This window comes from Ursus maritimus, unplaced genomic scaffold (genome assembly GCF_017311325.1).
Source record: "Ursus maritimus isolate PB19 unplaced genomic scaffold, ASM1731132v1 scaffold_2, whole genome shotgun sequence".
Taxonomy (NCBI): Eukaryota; Metazoa; Chordata; class Mammalia; order Carnivora; family Ursidae; genus Ursus; species Ursus maritimus.
Genome location: NW_024424452.1, coordinates 100516742 through 100532883, shown reverse-complemented (window position 1 = coordinate 100532883; position 16142 = coordinate 100516742). Strand labels below are relative to the sequence as shown.

At 41.1% G+C, this 16142-nt stretch overlaps 1 protein-coding gene and 1 long non-coding RNA gene across 4 annotated transcripts in view; one reads left to right on the top strand and one right to left on the bottom strand.

The window, feature by feature from the left end:
* The window catches only part of LOC103657701, a 37221-nt gene that overhangs the window by 6666 nt on the left and 14413 nt on the right, over positions 1–16142 (top strand). For 2 of the 3 annotated variants that reach the window (XR_005836423.1, XR_005836421.1), the window contains exons 1-2: positions 9386–9522; positions 10650–10754. This is a non-coding gene — a long non-coding RNA (uncharacterized LOC103657701). Of the gene's footprint in view, positions 1–9385; positions 9523–10649; positions 10755–16142 lie in introns of those variants that run through there. The other variant, XR_005836422.1, reaches the window with a different exon arrangement.
* Positions 5269–16142, bottom strand: part of CAMSAP2 (calmodulin regulated spectrin associated protein family member 2) — a 110595-nt gene continuing 99721 nt past the window's right edge. Inside the window, 7 exon segments of the mRNA XM_008685103.2 lie at positions 5269–8191; positions 8755–8873; positions 10632–10747; positions 11483–11555; positions 12567–12787; positions 13180–13316; positions 15401–16142. The exon segment at positions 15401–16142 is cut by the window's right edge and continues 5 nt beyond it. Coding sequence (XP_008683325.2) covers positions 7886–8191; positions 8755–8873; positions 10632–10747; positions 11483–11555; positions 12567–12787; positions 13180–13316; positions 15401–16142 — 1714 coding nt within the window. The 3' untranslated portion in view covers positions 5269–7885.

Here is a 16142-nt window from a genome sequence, read left to right as displayed (position 1 = left end):
GGTGGCTGGGAAAAGACAGCACCTGAGTTAGCCACGAGCCTTTGGGCTTCAGCCCACACTGCTGAGGGCTGAGTCAGTGCGAAAGCCCATGGCCCGCAGCTGTGTGATTGTCTTGGGATGTACCCCAGACTTGGTTGTTGGCCTTTAGGAGGCCTGGGGGAGGAGTTAGGATGGAAGTGGAGGGTGAGGGCAAGAGTGTGGCTTTCAAGGAAAGTAAGGCTCCCATCTGTCCTCCATTGCAGGTTTGCACAGCTCAGAGGTTCTTTTCGAGGCCAGAACAAACCCATCAGAAACTTAAAAGGCAGTAGGGAAGTCCCTCGATATAAAAATGGCCCCAGAATTTGTTTGGAAAGGAAGTAGCATTTTTCTCTTTGTAATTATTCTGCCCACAGAAGCTTCTAAACTAGGACTTGCAATTACTTTTCAGTGATCTTACAGAAAGTTGCTTATGGGAAAGTTAGTGCGAATTTTCCGTAATTTGCAGCAGGAATTCGGCAGTGTTCCCTGTGGGTTGATGGGGACTCCCCCACACGCTGCCGCGATTCTGACACGGATCAGTGAAACCAGTTTCTAAGGTCACCTTCAATTCAGACTGACTGTGCCAACAGCCCCTTGCTACCACGGGGCAAGCCCTCGCTGGGGCAACATTATGGACACAGCGCTTCCTCTCAAGCAGCTCACACATTATTGGAGAGAATGAGCTGTGATGTACAAATATCTGACGTGAGGCCGATTGTGCTATCCTGCGTTCTAGCAAGGTCAAAGCAGGCCAGCCCCTCTGAAGAGGTCTGTGTTACAGGAAGGAGGGACGTGAAGGACAGGAGTAAGCGGTCCCAAGCACCAGAAGGTCACAAATCACCACAACACCGCAGCCCCATCCTCTCTGCAACCGAAAACAAAAACAAGGAACTGTAAGATAAATATAAGAAAGTCCTTACAGTTTGATTTTTTTCATGATTACTGCGATGAGTTATTTTGAAACGTCAAATTTTCCTGAGCTTTGGTATGCCTGCTGGATGTTCGGCTATCAGATGTTCCGATGTTGCTGAAAGCCAAGTTGCGGCAAGCCTGTGAGCGCTTTAAATGCTGAGCTCAGGGGTCTGAGTTTTCCACGGCCGTGATAAGGCCCCGGGGAGTTTTTGACTAGTGGGGGGACAGGGCGAATGCAGTGCTTTAGGAAAATCAAGTACCAATGGGCAGCGCTGTTTGTGGGGGAGAAGTGGAATTCGGGAAGGACGAGTTGGAAGCTCTGGCAGTTTGAGCAGGGGCTTGTGGCGCCTGGGCACGAGGCTGGTGGCAGTAAGGATGAGGGACGGCTGGAAAGCGTGAACACGGACAGGATCTGGTGGTCGTGCAGGTAGAAGGAGGTGCCCTCCGTGTTGGACAGAGGAAGGATAAGAGAAGACCGTCAAGGTTCCAGCCGTGGTAGCTAGGTTTATACCAGGAAGGAGTTGGTTTTACTAGGAGGTCGACACTTGGTTTTTAAACCGGTTGAGTTGGGGAAAATCTTAAAAAAAAAAAAAAAAAAAAAAAAAAAAAAGAAAGAAAGAAAGAGGGATGCCTGGGCGGCTCAGTCAGTTAAGTGTCTGCGTTCAGCTCAGGTCATGATCCCAGGGTCCTGGGATGGAGTCGGGCTCCTTGCTCAGCAGGGAGTCTGCTTCTCCCTCTCCCTCTGTCTGCTGCTCCCCCTGCTTATGCTCTCTGTCAAATAAATAAAAATCTTTAAAAAAAAGAAAAAAACAGGTTGCGTTGGGGACAGTGGACCTTCCAGGTGAGAGGCCGAGACGGCAGTCAGGCGCGGGAGTGGGGGCCGCAGGGGGCCTTCGGGCTGGAGATGGAGGCTCTGCGCAGAGGTCCCGCTCGGAGCTGGTATTGAAGGCTGCCTTAGAAGGGAGGTAGAGGTTGAGCAGGGCATGAAGAACTGAGCCTTGGGATTGGCCCAGGATTTGGGGGTGGGGGGCCCACGAGGAGCTAGAAGAGAAGGTGGGGGAATCGGACCACCACTGCACCACGGTCACCGATGGTCTGAATTTTCAAGCTGCACCTGGGTCCCGGGGGGATGGTCTGTGTAAAGCACAGGGAGTCAGACCAGGTAACTCAATGTGGGGCTTGTATTCTTAGGGCAAAAATATCTACAGTAGGAATCAGTGGTGGCCTAGCAGAACATGAAGTTTTGGGTGTGACTTCGAATCTGGACTAAGCAGTCCTCCTTACACTATTCATTTGACAGATCATTTTTGAATACCTACTGTACTTAGGTCCCGAATGTCAGGAGAAAGAATCCAAGCATGACCTGCCTAATGTGCACAGATGTATCCGTGGTCCTCCCACGTGTTCCACGGCAGCCCTCTGATGAGACTGCAAACTTGGCTTTTCTCTACGTGGTAGGAGGGGACAGCAGAGCAGCAAACACAGGGCAATGCAGCTGTCTCTGGCTACGAAAGGGAAGAGGACACAGTGTACAGTCAGCTAGCTTTGTCAGATGTCGACAATCCTATAAAGTAGGCCTTCAATGCTCTATCACCAGAACGATGTCTCTGCAATTCCAAACTCAAGTCTGAAGAAAACTAGGATGGACCCTTTATCGGCTGACGATGCAACACAGTCTTACGTTCTTTATAAAGTCAGTTTGGGTAAGCGTGAGCACGCTTAACAAGAACCTCTTAGCTGTTCATCAGGGGCTCATGTGCCCCGTGCTTCGGGCCCACACCTCTGTTGGAGAGTAGAGTTTATCAGATGCTTCTAAAGGTCTAACCGCATTGGCCTCAAGACGGGCGGCTCCTTGATAAAAGAGCCCCCGAGTCTTTGTGACCTAGTCTCTTGCACCTGATTACTGTTTCCTGGGTAAATTTGATCAACCCGTTAGCAGAATTCATTTCTTTCTACCACATCTGTACTGGATGGAGATCCCTCTTCTCTTAGGACTCTAGATGTTTACGAGGATGGGGACCCACGAGTCTGACCTTAGCCATTGTTGTGTTGATGCTGGTTACAGTTGTTAGGCAAGAGAACAAAATCCACTTTAACGACAAGTTCTCAGTTGTCCATCGATGGTGAATGTGTTACTAACCAGCACAATGATCAGACTTCAGGCAGTTTTATTCCACAACAGCCACAGCAGTGGAAGACGTGCACTGTGAAGCACAGCGAAGGGGCGTGGAGTCGGGTTTCGACTCCGGCGGCGATGCTGCCGCGTCCTAGCGCCGTGCCCCGGCCGCGGCTGCCCCGTGAGGCTTGATCATCCCCACCTGTGAAACGGAGGGCTCCGTATCTCTTCGCAGACGGGCATAAAGCAGTTTATTAAAGTGAAGGGTTTCTACTGCTTGAGGGTTGACAGCCACAGTTGCTTTCTCACATAGACGTGCAAACCGTGAAGTATGACTGACCGGGTGGGGCCGGGAATCACGGCAGCTGAATTGTGACCTAGCGGCGCTGCCCACACGCGCTGTCCTGCGCGTCTTCTCGCCCTGGCGTGCTTCTAACGCCGACAGGTGCTACTGAAGGAACAGGTCGGCCGCCTAGGACAACAGACTGAGGTTGAGCAGGAGACATCCGTATTTTAAGTACCACAGTGGCTGTGCCTACCATGTTAAAAGAACAAAAGCCTGAGCGGGTCTTAAAACTTTTTTTTTTTTTTAACTTGTTTGCTTTTATCTTCTTCAATGGAAAGTGAAAGAACTCGTTTTTTTTTTCTTTTTCTGACCTAACTAGAAGCCACTGTGGATAGAGGTAACTTGAGTTAGACACCACAGTGACATTAAACACGTGCACAAACTACTTCTCACTGTCTGCGCACCTGGACTTGGAATACCGAGGTGCTAGAAGGCCTGTACCCCAGATGCCAAAAGCAGACGCCCGAAACTAGATTCTAGATAGCCTTATGTGAAGAGTGGTTGGGAAGTACCAACCCAGACAAATGATACAGAATTGTTTCTTTTAAAAGCAAAACTGCCATTTAAGGAGATACAGATCTCTATATATTTCTTAAAGATTTTATTTAGAGAGAGTGAGCTCGTGAGCAGGGGGAGTGGCAGAGGGACAAGCAGACTCCACGCTGAGTGCAGAGCCTGACACCAGGCTCAGTCTCACGACCCTGAGATCAGGACCTGACTCGAAACCAAGAGTCGGATGTTTAACCGATTGAGCCACCCAGGTGCCCTAGATAAGATCTATATTTTAAGCATCGATATACTTCTGAGGGATAAGCGAACTTCACACTCAGTTTATAGATGTGTTTTTCCAATGCCTGATTCCTAGGTCAGAGTATTACCTTTCTTTCGCTGGATGTTATTCTTTATTATTTCTCCGTGTGCAAGGTTACAAAATAAAAATGTTCCTATTCACTACAGAACATTTTCCTCTGCCTAGTTTTTGTTTTTTAAGATCTTATTTGTCAGAGCAACACAGCACAAGCAGGGGGAGAAGCAGGCTCCCTGATAAGGAGTTGATGCAGGACTTGATCGCAGGACCCCGGGACCATGACCCGAGCCAAAGGCAGACCCGTAACTGACCGAGCTGCCCAGAAAGCATCCCTCCCCCTGCTTACTTGAGAACTATCAAGCAGCCGGATCAGGGAACACACTGTCGAATTATGAGTGGGTTCTAGGGTACCGTGGTTTGTGTAGACTTCTCTAATGCTGCATGAGTCTTACAGTTAAATATATTTCTGAAAATTACAGCACTATAAAATACCGTGGAAGTACAGCTCTGTTTGAAGCTGGGGCACCCCATCAGAGGATCTAAAGGGAGAGAACCCCACTTGTATTTGGCAACAGCAGATACTGCTTCAGGCATGTGATTGTGTATGAAGATTGTGCTGTTTTGTTATTAGATCTTAATTGCTCTGGACTGAATGAATATAATCTGCAAAATCAAAGTGAAACAGTAAATCAAGAACTGTTTTGGCTACTGTAGATCAGTAAGTTCATTCGCCATTCAATTTCAAAGGTATAAAGTGTTAATTCTGGCACCTTTTAATCAATCATTCACCAAAAGGGATTTAACATGGACAGAATGAATGTATCATGAGCACAAACACTTATACACCACTATGTAGATAGTCTGAGCTAAGCACAGAAAGTTAAGGCAATGTTAAGAAGTCTAAGTCAGTATTCAGATGATGTCTACTACTATCAAAAGTTTCCTCTTGTGAATATTCAAACTGTTTGTTACATTTAAACACATGTTAAGAGGTAGGAAAACTATATGATGAGTTCACCCAAGTTCAAGTATTAGGGAAAAAACACAATTCAAGAAACAGAAAAGGAGTCATTTGGTGCCATGCTTTTATTCAAATGAAAGGGGAAAAACTACACTGTACCAGGAAATAGCAAATATGACAGTATTTTACAGCACAGCATCTTTAAAAACCTGTAAGCAATGCTCTAGAGTGGACAGGTAAGCACATCATACACTGGACATTGCCCAACAGTGTCCATGAAACCATAATTAAAAAGCTGAATTTGGCTTTAAACAGCCAAATAAAAACTGTAACAGTCATTCTAAAACAAAACTGAAAAGTCAAGAGGAATTAAAAGCTTTCCAAAGCTGCGTCAAACAGAATTTGACAGGCTGCACTGGAAACCACGACAAGTGTTTGGCAAACTTAACTGAATCATCATCATAATTTGACCTCTAACGATGAAAGCACCAGTGTGTTTCAATAAGGTTGATGGAGATCTCCAGACTTTATGAAATGCCATAATTTTCATTTGTAGAATTTTTAAAACATAATTTTTTTTTAAAAAGCTGCACCATAATAAAAAAAATCTGCAGACTTAAAGAAATATATCCATATTCCTTCTATATTGATAAAGTAAAATATACTGAGAGGAATGAACTTTTGTGGCAATGTTCACATTCTACCTTTAGACATTATGGACATCCATTGTTGGACACACATAAATTTAAGAAAGGGTGGTCTTAGCTTTAAATAGTTCCTCCATTGTCTTGCATCCAATTTAAAAAAATTTAATGGCCAAGTAATATCACAAAGAAGGCTGATTCGATAAGGGAAATTTGATTGAAAAGAACAAATTTAGTAATGTAAAGTGCTTCTTAATTCTCCTTTTGACTATTTACCATATTTTGATTAGATTTACTATTTTTTTTAAACTAGGCTTAATCTAAACATGTATCTGACAGTCATCTCCTTCTGTGATAGAAACTGTTGTCTGAAAGGTAAAATGTGCAAGTCCCCATTCTTAATAGTCATATATTATATACACAGTATGTATACACTTAAAATATAAGAGTTACATATCCTGGTCTCTTACATGCAAACAGCAGATCACAAATAGTTTTGAGCTACACGTATATCTTGCACAGGTATTGGAAAAAAATCTGTGAAATTTTTTTTTACAGTTTTAACAAATATACATAAATATAAGAACATAAATTACAGTAAAATATTGACAGCATTTGAGAAAATGTTGATAACCCAGATGCACTGATGCCTAAAGGCCTTATAATAATAGAAAAGTACAGTTCAGGGACATCTCATTCCTATTCTCTTTTAAAATAAGTAAATACATCATATGAGATATTAGTTATTTCTCTAAACAACTCAGAGAAATGTATATATTTTAGTCTCTACTTCCCACAAAAGAAAACCAACCCCGCATCTCATTTATGAAACAATACTGTCTCTCCCCTCTACGTTTACACAGTTGTCACAACACTGAAACATAACAGGGTCACATAATCATTCAAGTCTTTTCCTGAGAATGAAGTTTTTCCCCAACTAACCCTCTGATATACATTGTTAAAGGAATAAAGATCATGTAGAGAAGATTTCAAGTGTGTACTTTAAGCTGTTCCACTTGAAAAGGATAAAAAAAGAAAAACTCAATATAAGTAAAATAATGTGAAGCTATTTTAAAATTAAAATGTAGCCCTTTGTACATGTTTAAAAATTCTAAATATAACTTTTATATCAGTTATAAATATAATGTAAAGACCTCTTGAGACCATGTGGCAGGAAGTCTTACATCTTCAGACTGAAAGACTACTCTCAAAGTGTCCTTCACTCCTGCCAGCTTATAAAGTGACTTACTTTAAAAGAGATAGAAAGCCTTTTGTGTTAAAAGAACAATCTAAATTATTCTGAGTTGGCCAGAAGTGGTGTAAAAACAGCACTGATTTAATCAGCAACTTCTTATAACATATTCTTGGTTAAGCTCATGTGGTTTAAAGCGAACCTACTAGCAGCTCTTTACAATACCTCCTCTTATTTAATAGAGAAATGTTAATACTTGAGTGAATAATAAATACAGAATTGTAAATACTTAGAATAATTCTTGCAAATGCTCTAACACCATTAAAACATGAGGGTTATTGTAAAACTAAACACTAGTGTTTCTCTTAGCATCATAAGAAAGGTGCAAGTTACCTCTGAAGGCGCATTTCCTACACTCGTGGTCTTCACATGAAACAAAATACAAAGGTATCTCAGAATAACCCCCCAGGAGAGAAAAACAGCAAAATAAACCATCTGAAGACAAGCATGTACATTAAAAAGTTAAAAAAAAAGGAACAAATAAAACACCTAATTTGTAATCTCAGCTGTATTTCAACCATAAGTCCAACTAGTGTCCATGAGAATTCAGTGCTTCAATGTGTCTAAGGTCAAGCAGGTGAACCCGACCACGAACATCTCCGTTTGCAAATCCGAATGTTTCCTTCATCACTTGGACTTACCACCTAGGTGAGAATCTTCTGCACTCCAAAATACTGTGGCTTACATTCCAGTTGTTCATGACAACAGAGCTTAATGTTCAGTTTCAATTAATAAAAGTCTTGTTGGCAATTAGAAAGATCTTCTATAGGCAGGAAAGATGAAGTGCAAATTTACCACGAATGTTCTGAAGCAAGTATTTCCCAACTCCTATGCTTTAGTGGGTAGAAGTTTTTTGGGTGTTACTGGTCTCTTGGTCTGCCATAAATGACTATGAATGGTAATCGCATCGACACTGGCAGATAAAGTTTTAGCAGGTATGTGGCTAAACTGTTTCCTGTCAGAATTATATTTGTAAAGTCCCTCAATCATTTTTTTAGTGATAGATTTAGGGCCTATCCCAGTCAATTTATTAATTTCTTCAGTTTCTGGGCAGTAAGTATACAAAGACCTGAATTGGCAGCCTGAATCCCGGAACAAGATTAAAAAGTTGTTGGCATCTGACTTCTCCATTTCCTTCAGAATAAAAAACAAAAAACAATAAAAACTCTTAAACATTTCACTGTATAAAATTTACATAACAGATATAAACCAATCTTGGTCAAATATTATGACATGATTTCAAATATAAATTCTGAAGAACCAGAATAAAATGTGTATTATGAAAGGACGCTTTAATTAATGTATGCGAACACTTCACTTCTGAGGTTTTGTTGGCTCTGTGTGGATATTATCATCGTGCAGGATGAAATATCTGCTAAATCTGGATGTTAGTCAACCAACCATTAACAAACCAGGCACTGATTTTCAACTTTGTGATACAGCCTCATTTTAAAAAAGGAAAATTACGTTATAAACAATTAGCTCTGGGCAAGAAAAGAACCTATAATTTTATATTATTATCTAAGTCTATCTTAGTCTTAATTAAGTCCGTAGTCTTCTAAAACTCTATTTGAAAGTTTATATATTGTTGAAATCCTAGGAGGAGATGCAGGGTATTTTCTCTTGAATTGGTAGCAGAGAAGACCCCTACAATTTTAGAATGCTGTCAGATTTAATCCTCATGCAAACATGCTTACCTCCAGTATCTTTTTCTTCTGACCTTCATTTACTTTTCCAGCCAAACAGCAATGAGCTAAAGCATTTTGTATTATGTGCTTATTGGATTTTGCACTGGGTTCTTTGTAGAGCTTTGGTCCTGTGGTAAGAATTTAGCAGCAAAATAAAAATACCATTCCTAAGTCAGAAATACTACTATGTTTAAATGATATAATTGTTCCTATATTGAGGAAAAAGTCAAAATCTGTGCCTGAAAGCCTCTGAGTGGCTATACTCCAATCAGAACATTGTTTTATCCACACAGGGATACATCTTCAGGGTGTTCCCACGGATGCTCCGAGACAGTAGTGCTGGAAATCAGACGGTGTCATAATTGCCACACTGTCTGCTTCACCTTCTTTCTCAAGTCTGCTAAGGTTACTGGTGAACTTAAAGCAGAATGGGCCCATGAGTAATTCTAGCTTTTAAAAAGACAAGAAAAAGCTTCATCTTTTTCTTCATCCACATATCTGAGTTTTTTAACCATTTGTTTCCTTTAACCAGTTCTGCTCCTCGGTCTGCAAAGCAACAGAAGCACCTTCTGCCATTTTCCTGGAACACTCCTACTGGGAAGGCAGGACAGTGCAGACTCTACTTCGTACTAACCGAACGCCGTCCTGGAAGGCAAGGACTGTCCTTACCCTCCATAGTGAGCTGAGAAACCAGTTTTCTGGGGGAAAATTGGCCCTGATTGGCAGCATTTACCTCCTTCTGTGATCTAAATCACTCCCACCGTGGCTAGTATCCAGGTACCAATGGCTCTGCAGCTTGCACAATTCCTGGAAGTTTAACAGTTTCAAGAGGCCTAGGGTAGGAGCTAGTCTAGCACACCGCTGCGACTCTGGAGCTCTAGGTTTGAGACAGTGCCTGGCACAGATGCTTGTTAGGTGAACTTATATAGAGAAGCAGAGGGAAAAACAAGGAAATACCATCCAATCCCCAGCACTAACGGCTATCCAACTGGCTACAGGCGGAGTAAAGTACACATGGGAATTTAGCAAGTTCTAACCTCCTCAGGCCTCCGTAGGTCACATGAGGTCGGAGGCAGTCTCCACTGCCCCCTGCTCCCGCCTACATGCTCTCCTGTGCCCCCCACTTTAGATCCCAGTGGCTGCTCACATCCCTTCTCATTTTCTCTCCTGCTTCATTTCTTTACAAGTGTCTTACATTCTATTCTGCAATTTGCTTTTATTTCAGTAATGCCCACCCAGACAAAGGCTGGAAGAGGATCTGATGTGAGGCTGGATGCCTTCCCAGATCCAATGCAGTCCTCTTATCTTTTAGAGCCCCTTAACACTTTGTTGTTGTTGTTTTTTTAGTAGGCTCTGTGCCCACCATGGGGGTCAAACCACCCCTAGATTGAGTTGCACGTTCCACTAATAGAGCCTGCCAGGTGCCCCCCCCCCTCCGCCCAGCTTAATACATTTTAAAGAAGCACAACTCTAGATACCTGAAATCCCAATGTTAGAGGGGCCTTTGTGGATTCTAGCCTTTTCTCGGTACTCAGGACCTATGTATTCCTGACAGAACCTCTCTAAAACTTCTTCAGACCCAAACCACAACACAGATATGGTCAGCATCTTAAAGTAGCAGAGGGATGAGGTGTTAAGTGGTACTGCTACTTTTGTTAAGAAATTGATCTCAATTCATCTGGGACAAGTCAACTACCTCCCTAGGTGCAACCGTATCACTGGAACTGCCCTCCCTGAAAGGGACCATCTGCACTCCGTGTTCTTGATCAGACCTCCCCCATGTCTAGACTGAGAGAAGAGCCCATGAAACTTTCGTTAGGATAGCCTGTATTTGTTCTCATGACTGTGTTAAATTAAAACGTCTCTCTAAAAATACAGACCCTGACCTGTGTATTCTGTTCCAGAAGCCACCGAAGAAGTTGTTGATGCATTTTCCCAGTCCTTCTCCCCGTTTCGACTGCCACAACGACTTGGAGACAAGAAGCCTTCTACAGACTCGGATCTAAATGGTAAATAAAACATTTTTTATGTCTCAAACAGAAGAATATTTGGGGGTAGAAGGGGTACATGTGAAAGTGCCAACCAAAACAGAGCTAGAAGCTTAAAAATCAGAAGATGGTGTAACTGCCTTATTCAAGTTAAATATCCAGGTGCCTGGACGCAACAGGCACTCCATACATCCTTGCTCACTGAGAGGATGAATGTTTTTCCACATGAAAACTGGCAATTACTACAAAAGGATGGTGATACAAAGATCAGAACTCAAAACTCATGCCTGTCACTACAAACATTCTCTTTCTATATGGGTATTATAGTGTGATGTAATGAAATAGGACTTTCAGTTTCTAATCTACACAGAGACAGTACAAAAGGGATCTTTCCCAAGTTAGCCTACTTGGGAATTATTCTAGGGGAAAAAAAGTAGAGAGGCTGGCACTTATATAGACAATGTGCTACTTCTGCACACTATGATTTTACCACAACTGTATCAGCAATTCCTGTTAATGTCTTATAGTTTATGAAAAGTATCTTATCAATGTCAGGAACCCTAAAATCCTAAAAGATAAAAAACCAAATATGAATAGCCTCTTTATACGTAAATTTCTTTTAACAGAAACACAAACAGTCCCAGTTAGCTAAACTATAAAAATCTGTGTTATGATTCATTTATTATAAAATACAACATAATTGTTGGAAACATTCTTTTCCGTGAAAAATGTTCACCTTACGGACTTACCTTGGTGTCCTCTTGCCTGAGTGCACACTCTCGTTATCACCTGTGTTCAGTGATGCCAAAGAAAGGCTAGAGACTGAAAAAACACGATAAATTCGTGATCCTGAATGAAAACAAAATTAGAAATTTAAAAGGAGCAACTAGAAAAGAGTCTGTTCATTAGATAACACCAGCATATGAAAACTGAGCTTCCGTAGTTTTTCTTTTTTACTTTTAATCTAAACACATAATATGCTTGCATGCATATATGCACAATTTAAAATTAGCAGTATACCTACTTTTAAGAAATAATAAAACTAATTGCTGTTAGGATTTATTCCAAAAGGAAAGTGATAATATGAGACATTGATATTGTAACTGTAAGAAAAAAGTTAACTAAAATTAACAAAAAGAATAAAATATATTTAGGAATATCTGATTCCTATGTGGGAAATTAATTTACTAATTAATTTAGCCAGTACTAGGTATCAAAAAATTTTGTTGTCTAGAAAAGGCAGAGTTCTCTTTAAACAGTCAATGTTATGTTGTTATTTTTCCTCAATTTTGGAGTAACTATAGGAATTTTCTAAAATTTTCCATGGGGTTTAGTTTTAATAAAATTTATATTTTTTAAAAAAGTGAGTATGTGTGAGTTTTAGGATACATTCTCTCAACTCCAAAAATTATAGATCTGGACATTTGACCATTTCTTGTCTTAAAGGAGGGACTCATGAACTCTTGCTTTTGTATTCCTTATTTGACTAATATGTTTATGTATTTCCATGCACACAATGTTTACCCTTAAATGGACAAGTATGGAAAGGGTATGAACAATTCAGAGCGATTACATCTGAGGGCAGAGCTCCCTGCTAGGTTAGTATTTATACTGGCTGCGTTAGCCCTCACACGGCTCTACTGAATATATGCATGCACACATAACACACTTAAGTCAAAAAAAAAAAAATTTGCTCATTTTGGTTTTCCAAATTAGGAGCATGCATCATCTCAAATCGTGTACCCAATTTAGCATACCAAAGCGCAGTTGAGTTAGTATGACAAACCAGGCTGGTGTTTTTATGAACAGACTCTTCATAATAAGCTGTGTTACCTGGAGGACCTTTTATTGGTGTTTTGGGAGACTCGATATGATCTCTGTGAATAGATTTTGGGCGCTGTTTTTTTTGTTTTGCTATTTGAGGACGGGGTTTAATTACTGTATCCATGTCTTCCATTAGTTTCAGTTGTTTTCGCCTCATATACTCCTGTCTGATAAATTCTCTGCGTGCTCTCTCATCTTCCTTCTTCTGACGCTCTTCCTCAGTTTTACGCCTAAGAAACCAAATGGTTGCATTTCTTATTCTGCACACTAAAGAAACCAGACACTGGGGAGTATGGCTTTGATACAAGAAGAGAGAATTATTACATTTCAGTACCTTGGGAAAAAATGGTTTGACTGCTTTTAAAAAATACGTGTGTAAAAACCAGTGAAGATTTAAGATTAATGTTTCTAGAGAACGTTACTTTAAAATGCCTTTAAAATGTACAAGCGACCAATACTTTGGGAAAGTTAACTTGTAGAAAGCACCAGAAATCAGCATTAATTCAGTTGTCTCCATACGCTGCAAACGTCTGAACAGGCTGTTAAGCACCCCTGAGAAAGCACAGCCCGGCAGCGCACCCTCGGCGCTCAAATCCAGGGCCGGCCCAGCTGTAGCCTTTACCTCGTTTCCTCTTTCTTATGTTCCATCTCTGCTTCCAGCTGCTGTTTCCGAAGCTGAGTCTCCTTCTCCCTCCGCAGTCGCTTCTCCAGCAAAGCTGCCCGTTTCATTGCCATATCATTTTCTGCTTTTTGATCATCCTAAGCATGGATTTCATTGAAAAACGTGAAATGTTGTGGGCACCAATACTCTCATTTTCAATTGTGGTCACATTTATAACTGAAAATACGAACTATCTAGTCATCCTTATTCCATTTTGTTCCAGAAATTATGAAGGAAGAAATGAATCAGGGACGCCTAGGCCTGCATGGCTCCATTGGTTAAGCGTCTGTCTGCCTTCAGCTCAGGTCACTCAGCAGGGAGTCTGCTGTTCCCTCTGACCCTCCCCCCTCTTGTGCTCTCTCTCAAATCTTTTTTTTAAAAAAGTGAATTAAAGTGGTAACAGTTCTATCAACTGCCAAAGGGCACTTAATATGTTTTCAAAACCTAGGAAAGAACAACCATAAAAAGGAAAAAAGAAGGGCGGAGGTTTTTTGGACCTTAATAAATAGCTTAAAAGTAAGGAGTTTTCCCTCAATTTTAAAAAATTGCATTCACACTAGGGCATCTGGCTGGCTCAGTCAGAAGAGCACGTGACTCTTGATGTTAGTGTCATGAGTTTGAGCCCCACGCTGGGTGTGGAGATTACTTATTTTTTAAAATTCATTAAAATTGTATTTAAAATACATGCTCAATAAAGAAAACTCAAGTAAAAGTACCCAAAAATTAGCTACATGGTTATATCCCATAAACGAAACCACTGCTGCATGACAGAGTGGACACGAGGGCGTAGATGTGCCGCCTGTTTCGCCCTGAAGCATTCTCTCCCTTCCGTTCTCCTTTCTTTGCAAGAAACAGAGGTAGCTGGGGTCTCTAAAATTAGTAAACTGTATCTATTCATGTCTACAGTAGCATTCTATTAAAAATTAGTCATTTTACATGGTTAAGAGACAAAACATGACTCACATTCAAATTTCTAAACTTTAAAAGGGGCTAAAGGACAATCACCCTGAGATCAACTTTAAAATAAATTACAAATTTCCAGTATTAAATGACAAAAAGTAAAACTATCGACTGTAATCACTTTGATATTCCTGGGTTTTTATTCCAGTAGAACTGTGGTTTCAATTTAAAATCTTAAATTATAAACTGATGCTGTTGAGTACTGTCTTTTTCCTCTGTGTTCCAAATTGTGGAGCTAGACAGGATTAGAGATGATCTTACTTTAGTTCCTTAATTCAAAAAAGAAATATGAGTAACACACCCACATGTTTCTGATTATTAAAAAAATATTCTTTCCTAAAGGTAATTTGGAAAATACAGGAAAACGTAAAGATGAATAAAATGGATAATTAGAAAAATTTTTAATTAAGCTTTTCTTGTTTTTCTAATATCTATGATAAATTTTAAGATCTTGACCATCAAGAGGTGATATTGTTCAATATTTATGTTGGCTGGCTATAGTACGTTATATCTAATATCAAGACTGAGATTAGGAATCATATGTTAGACCTTTATCCAGTGCTTTTAAAGGAGCTATCTGTATGTTATTTTTAAATGTTTCACCTTGCAAGATTATGTCTGGTCAATTTTTTGAAAGTTTTTTTTAAGACTTTTATTTATTTGTCAGAGAGAGAGCATAAGCAGGGGGAGGCAGAGGCAGAGGGAGAAGGAGGCTCCGTGCTGAGCAGGGAGCCCGATGCGGGACTTAATCCCAGGACCCTGAAATCATGACCTGAGCCGAAAGCAGACACTTAACCAACTGAGCCACTCAGGCGTCCCTTAAAAATTTTTTTAACAAAACATTAAGGAAAGATGTTGAAAATTTAAAAAAATCTAAAATATACTTACACACGATGCCAAATTATGTGCTTTTTACAAACTGACAGTCAACTCTTTGAAGAGATCCAAACAGCTCAACGTTTTTTAAAAGGCTTTTATGAAAGCAAGCAAGAGAGGCAGAGGAGCAAAACAGCGCATCTAAACATGTACCGTGACCTTGGTGAAGGAAAGATTTGTTCAGTGTGCTTGGATGTTACTGCAGTCCACCAAGGGGAGCCCCGAAATGTATTTCAGGGTTAGCGGCAGGCTCATAACAAAAGGGACTACTACTGAAAGGCGTGCACATTAACTAAAACCAAACCCATCTACTGATGATGCCCAAAATGACGAAGACTGGTATTACCTTAAAAAAGAATCCACAGCACACTTTCTGGTCATCATCAAATTGTTCCTTATCACTTTCTCCATCGTATTTTTCAACAGCTACATCAGCCTTTTCAGGTGGTTTCAGATCTGAGAGCGAAACTTCAATCAGATTAACATTTTTAGGAGCAGCGGGTGGAAAAACAGGTTTAGGAGGAGGCTCTGCGGGCGGGTTCAGCTGGTCCTCACTTGGTGTCAGTCGGATGGTCTCTGTGATGGGCTGGGACAGGACCTCAGAAACTGTTGACTCAAGAGGCTTGATCTCCTTTTCTTCCGGGTTATGTACATGCTGCCCTTTGGCTTCCAGTTCCTCCTTTTTAATTTCTTCCTTAGGTTTGGATTCCTTTAACTGAGGCTCTCCATCATCCCCAAAACACACAAATGACCTAGTCTGAATAGGAACTTGACTTGGTGAAAACCTCCGTAACCGAGGAAGACTATCCACAGACCGAGGGGGCGTCAGCGTTCGAGTCAGAGGCGTTATTTTTAATTCATTTGGCCTAGGAGTCCTTTGATTTTTAACAGAAACAGATGTGCTCTTCCTGTTGGAAGACTGCGGGGACGGATGGGTAGGACGGGGGGCATCTGACGAAAAGGGTGCAATGGCTGACGACAGGCCTGCCTGCCTGGAAGGTTTAAAGTCGCGGATCTGTTTTTGTGGAGAGGGCTGCGGAGGTGAGATCACCCAGGACTGTTGCTCCCTCATCTGCATTAACATCTCC